Raw genomic sequence first — 5,628 nt, forward strand, 5'->3', positions numbered from 1 at the left:
TCTCTTTGTTTAACCTTTTTTTAGCCTTTTTTTAACCTTTAGGCGTATTGCATTCACTTGAAGAAAAAAAAATCTACTCGGTTTTTCTGAATTAATGAGTTAATTTTTCATGAGAAAAAAAATATTTTGCTCTGTTTTTCTGAATTAACGAGTTAATTCAGAAAAAACAGAGCAAAAACTTTTTTCTCACGGAAAAATTAACTCATTAATTCAGAAAAACAGAGCAAAAATCTTTTTTTCTCATGAAAAATTAACTCATTAATTCAGAAAAACAGAGAAAAACTTTTTTTCTCATGAAAAATTAACTCATTAATTCAGAAAAACAGAGCAAAAAATCTTTTTTCTCATGAAAAATTAACTCATTAATTCAGAAAAACAGAGAAAAACTTTTTTTCTCATGAAAAATTAACTCATTAATTCAGAAAAACAAAGCAAAAAAAAAATTCTTATGAAAAATTAACTCGTTAATTCAGAAAAACAGAGCAAAAAAAAATTTCTCATGAAAAATTAACTCATTAATTCAGAAAAACAGAGCAATTTTTTTTTCTCATGAAAAATTAACTCATTAATTCAGAAAAACAGAGTAGATTTTTTTTCTTCAAGTGAATGCAATTCGCCTCCGTACGCCTCCATATCTCCCAATCATTCATTCTGAACTATTCTGAAAGGAAGAAATTGTGACATTTCTGTAACTTATCTCAAGTACTTTCACAAACAGTTTTGCTTAAAGGGATACTCCACCCAAAAATTAAAATTCAGAAAAATAAAATCCCTTTAATTCCTTCAAGTGACCACACTATGACCAATACATCAGACATATAGAGCTCATGTAGCCTGGCCCCTTTTCAGCGTTGCCCTCATTGTGTTCTCTCTTCCGGTTTGAATTTCCACAGCATGAAGATACGAACTTAGAGTTTTATGAATGATCCGCTCGTTTTAAACATTTAACATTACACGTTCTCTACCTCAAACATTACAGAGCTCATGTTAACTTTTGTTAACTCTACAATAAGTAAATCCACTTCACCAGATAAATACTATATCAGAGACAAAACACACCAGTGTATTTATTTTGCATACCAGTGTGGAGTAATTTTGATCATGTTTGTTCATGCAAAGAAAGTATGACAAAAACAGCTCTTCAAAATATATTTCATGTTCCACAGAAGTAAGACAGTCATACAGGTTTGTAATGACATGAGGGTGAGTAAATGATGACAGAATTTTCATTTGTGCACTATCCCTTTAAGATCTTACTACTGAAAGAAAATGCAACATTTCTATTTTGACAGCCTCACATTTTTCATCGATTCTTGTTCCACAGCAGAACGGAACCTTATGTGACCCCATGTCCAGTAATGACCCATTCAGTAAGCCATGTCTTCTGAAGCATGACCTAGATGTGTGGTCAAGGGGTTGTGGAACAATTAGTTTATATATTGCATAATTAATTATATTATAAAAGATTGGTTAAATATAAGACAGTTTTATGCTGATTCAGCATTTTATAAGAAGGGAAATGAATGTTTAGGAAAAATAAACAAAAAAAAAAGAGAAGCAATGAGAAAGACATTCTTTGTGCCTTGTTTATGCAAGTAAGAATATAAACATTGCGCAAGTATGTTGGCTCCTGGCTGATTAAACTAAGGGATGGATAATTTAATTGTACAAGAGTGAAAGGGGTTAACATTCAGCTTTTGACTAAACTAATTGAACAGTTAAAGGAATCACAATGCTGTACTATCAATATTATTCTACTGTTTCAGGGTGACTGGCACTGCTGCTAATGTATAGTAGTACATTACTTTGTGATTAATCAATTATTTATTAATTCTGATAGCAATGCTATTTCTTTTTATACCCATAACATAATATCTTCAGATTAAATATTTGAAGACCGTATGCAATAAAAAAGGACACAAGACTCTTTGAAGAGCATTGTGGGCGTGTTTAGAGAAGAGTGATCGGGCTCAAGCTCTGCAGTTTTCAGACTGGTTTGGATGTCTCTGTGGTTGGATTGCTTCTTCACACTGAGGTAAGACTACAGAAGAGTAACTGGTCAAGATAACAGCAAACTACTTAAGCACATTCTTTGCTTGCGACCCAGGTTGATTTAGATTTACTAAAACTAAAAGCAATTATGTATTTAGTTTTTCCATAGACACGTTTTTTAAGGTATGGTAGACAGTTATGATAAAATGTGTGACATTTTATTTATTTAAAATAACCTATTGGTTTATGTTTCATACAACTATATTAAATGTGTAAGAGATATGTTAATACAATATAAATTTACTAAACTCTGTAAAGAAAATCAATTCAAAAATTAATAAAAGTGAGACAAGCTGTCATTGGGTCAGTGAAAATTTTGCATTTTTTTTTAAATTGGGATTTTGGTGTGAACCCTATCCAAAAATAAATTAAATTGTTAGTTAACAATTGAAAAATAAAACAACGTCACTGTAAAAAAAATATTTTCATGATTTGTAATCACAACATTTTTTCTTTTGTCAAATCAACTTAATTTATGTAGTTCAGGTAACATAATATTTTGAGTTTCTGATGATTAAATCAATCCCCTTCACTGTATTAACTCAATTTTTCCATTTCAATGAACTCAACATTTTAAGCCAACCAGGTTACTTCATTTTTTAAGTTAAACCAACAATATTTTTTACAGTGTACATTAAGAGCGGGATCAAGGGCAATTTTAACTGAAAGTTTTCTCTCTTTTTTTTCATAAATGTTACATCGTACTAAGTGTATAATGCCATAAATATGTTACATTCCATTTATGTTAATTCTTATATCCATTGTTAATTATTATATTAGGATGTTCATACAAGGCTTAATTTCAAATTAATTTCAAAAGACAAATAATCCAACAGGATATTATAATAATGTATAATGCTAAAATATAAAATAACAACAGCAATAATAGGTGTAGTTGCAGTAATTATAGTAGTTAAAACATTGGCCAAAACTGGATTTACCACAACCATAATATTCCTTAGAATATTATAAATATCAAAAATGATCAAAAAACTAATTGACTGTGATTGTATGGACAAAAAAAAAAAAAAAAAACACCATTTCTCAAAATATCTTAATTCGTTACACAAAAGAAAGTCATGGTTTGGAACAAAATTGGGGAGTAAATGGCATTCAAATTAAGCATCTTTGAGCACATTACTGAAGCAACTGCAGGCAGGGTGTTCATCACCTGAACTTGTAACAAGTCTAAACACTTTTTGAGCAGCTTCATTCCCTTTAATCATATTCTGAATGTGAGGGCTTGAGACATGTTGGCTCTCAAGTTTATAAATAAAATTTAGGATGATTTTTTTAAAATCTAAATTTATGATGAACATTCAATGGGATCACATTCAGACAATCTCTCTCTCCCTCTCTCTCTCTTCCATAGACTGGTAAACTGAAGGCATTATGAAAGCTTCTGTTGGAGTGTGTGTGGTGTTCGTTCTGGCTCTGCTGGGGTTTGGTATGTATTGCCATTTCTTCTTTTTTCACAGTGTGTTTTTGTCCAATTTTGGAGTTTTATTCTTGCAAAAAATAAAGTTCTCCTCTGTCCATGTGTCTCTTTAGGCTCTGCAATTAAATGTTACCATTGTAAGGACTACTCGGGCTCATGCTCTAAAATACGAGACTGCTACTATGATGATGCCTGCGTGTCCGTCTACGAAAGAGGTGTCAGCTCACTCATTCTTTAAAAAAAAGTTTTTCTGTAATCTCAACAAAATATCAAAATGGCACAACCATTCCCATGACCCTATTTTCATGTTTTTTTTAAGGTGGCGACACATACAGGCAGTGTATAAAGTTCTCTGAATGTGAGCGCAGCAACATCGCTGAGAAATTTCCCAGACTTTCCAGCTTCAAGTACTCCTGTTGTACCTCTGACCTGTGTAACACTGCAGCTCCAATGACAGTGTCCAGCCACTCTGTGGTGGGAATACTGCTCTCACTAGCTCTCTTCTGGTGGGGTGTCCTCTAAAACAGCACAAACACTTGGGCTTCTGCATTGCTCCTTGTAAAGCTGGTATAGTATCATGCAGTGAGAATGCAGAGATCTTCTATATCTTGAATTAAGTGGTCAAAGAAGCATTCACAGCTTAAAGGGATACTCCACTTTTTTTGGAAATAGGCTCATTTTACAACTCCCCCAGAGTTAAACAGTTGAGTTTTTACCATTTTTGATTCCATTCAGACGATTTTTTGATATTTAGAAGAATATCAGTAAACAGACAGTTTCTGGTCTCATTGACCTCCATAGGAAAAAAAATATACTATGGAAGTCAATGAGACCAGAAACTGTCTGGTTCTTCTAAATATCAGAAAATCGGCTGAATACATTCGAAAACGGTAAAACTCAGCTGTTTATCTCTGGGGGAGTTGTAAAATGAGCCTATTTCCAAAAAAAGTGGAGTGTCACTTTAAATCTCAGCTGTATGTTAAAACTGTGTGTGCTCAATGCTAAAGCTTGTGAGCTAAAGCTTGTCATGTTTTTCTTCATTTTGCACTTAACAGTGAAAGGGAAACTGTCTGATTATAATTGATTGTGTTAAACATCGCTCTCATTGTGTACGTGTACTCTTTCATGGCTAATCCTTTTATCCAGAAAAGTGGTACAACTGAGTGGGTTGTGAGGATTCTGATGCTGAGATTTTCAAAGGGTTAATGTGTCATATCACTGTCATTTGCATAAACGCCCTTTATACTACCTGCTTTTCCTCTTTACGAATGTCTATTTTAAAACTTAAATTCTCTTGAAAAACATTGTGTGATGTAGACATGCAGTCTTTTCAGTGTACTGATTAGCTTCTTGTTACCACTGTAGCCAGCAAAACTTACTATGCGACCAATAAAAGGAACATGCGGTTTTACGCTAATTTTGAGTTTGAGAATTCTGTTAAATATTTATGATTCCACGTGCATCTTGTTATTTCTAATTTGTCTGCAGTATAAAGCACGCACGCACATACACACACACTTTACAGTGTTCCTGATTCATGGAAAGTCCTAGACTGCTAATATTGTGCAAATTTTTCTTTTCCAATAAATATACATCATATAATCTTAAGCATATTTTCTTTCTCGAAATTCCAAATCAATAATTCTACTACAAGTGAAAATCAACAAGACAAGTGTAGCCCACACTTTTCACATGTAACTCGATTTTGACCTGTTCTGTCAGTTTTTGAGAGTACATAGTGTAGTGTATGACCCTTTCCTACCATCTGGTTGTAATGTGGATACCAAACTGGCATAGTATGTTCCAAATTGGCAGAGTACCCAAATGCCTGACTTCTACAACAATCTACATTTACATTTTACATTTATTCATTTAGCTGATGCTTTTTATCTAAAAAAAACTTTTGCTACACAAAAAAAAAACAACAAAAAAAAAAAACAATTGCTATACTGTACATGTCAGAGGTCACACACCTCTGGAGCAACTAGGGTGTCTTGCTCAGGGACACATTGGTGTCTCACAGTGGATTCGAATCCAGGTCTCTCATACTTATCCACTGCGCCATCACCACCCCAATCTATGACTTATTATTTTATGACCTCATTGTTTAATGCACTACTAGCACAATACTTTCTGGA

At 33.1% G+C, this 5,628-nt stretch overlaps 1 protein-coding gene across 1 annotated transcript; it reads left to right on the forward strand.

Moving 5' to 3' along the window:
• Positions 1-1,943: 1,943 nt before the first annotated feature.
• cd59a (CD59 molecule (CD59 blood group) a) lies at positions 1,944-4,588 on the forward strand. Its single transcript, XM_039690774.2, has 4 exons — positions 1,944-2,035; positions 3,425-3,499; positions 3,604-3,705; positions 3,810-4,588. Exons 2-4 carry the CDS (start codon positions 3,445-3,447, stop codon positions 4,010-4,012), a joined length of 360 nt encoding a protein of 119 aa, XP_039546708.2. The 5' UTR covers positions 1,944-2,035; positions 3,425-3,444; the 3' UTR covers positions 4,013-4,588.
• The last annotated feature ends 1,040 nt before the right edge of the window (positions 4,589-5,628 follow it).

Source organism: Pimephales promelas, chromosome 1 (genome assembly GCF_988280905.1).
Source record: "Pimephales promelas chromosome 1, fPimPro1.hap1.1, whole genome shotgun sequence".
NCBI lineage: Eukaryota > Metazoa > Chordata > Actinopteri > Cypriniformes > Leuciscidae > Pimephales > Pimephales promelas.

Bases quoted from the DNA above. Each gene is read 5' to 3' on its own strand.
- cd59a (XM_039690774.2), top strand. From the start codon at position 3,445: ATGAAAGCTTCTGTTGGAGTGTGTGTGGTGTTCGTTCTGGCTCTGCTG. The intron at 3,500-3,603 runs GTATGTATTGCC...GTGTCTCTTTAG, and splicing joins TCTGGCTCTGCTGGGGTTTG to GCTCTGCAATTAAATGTTAC. The intron at 3,706-3,809 runs GTGTCAGCTCAC...GTTTTTTTTAAG, and splicing joins CGTGTCCGTCTACGAAAGAG to GTGGCGACACATACAGGCAG.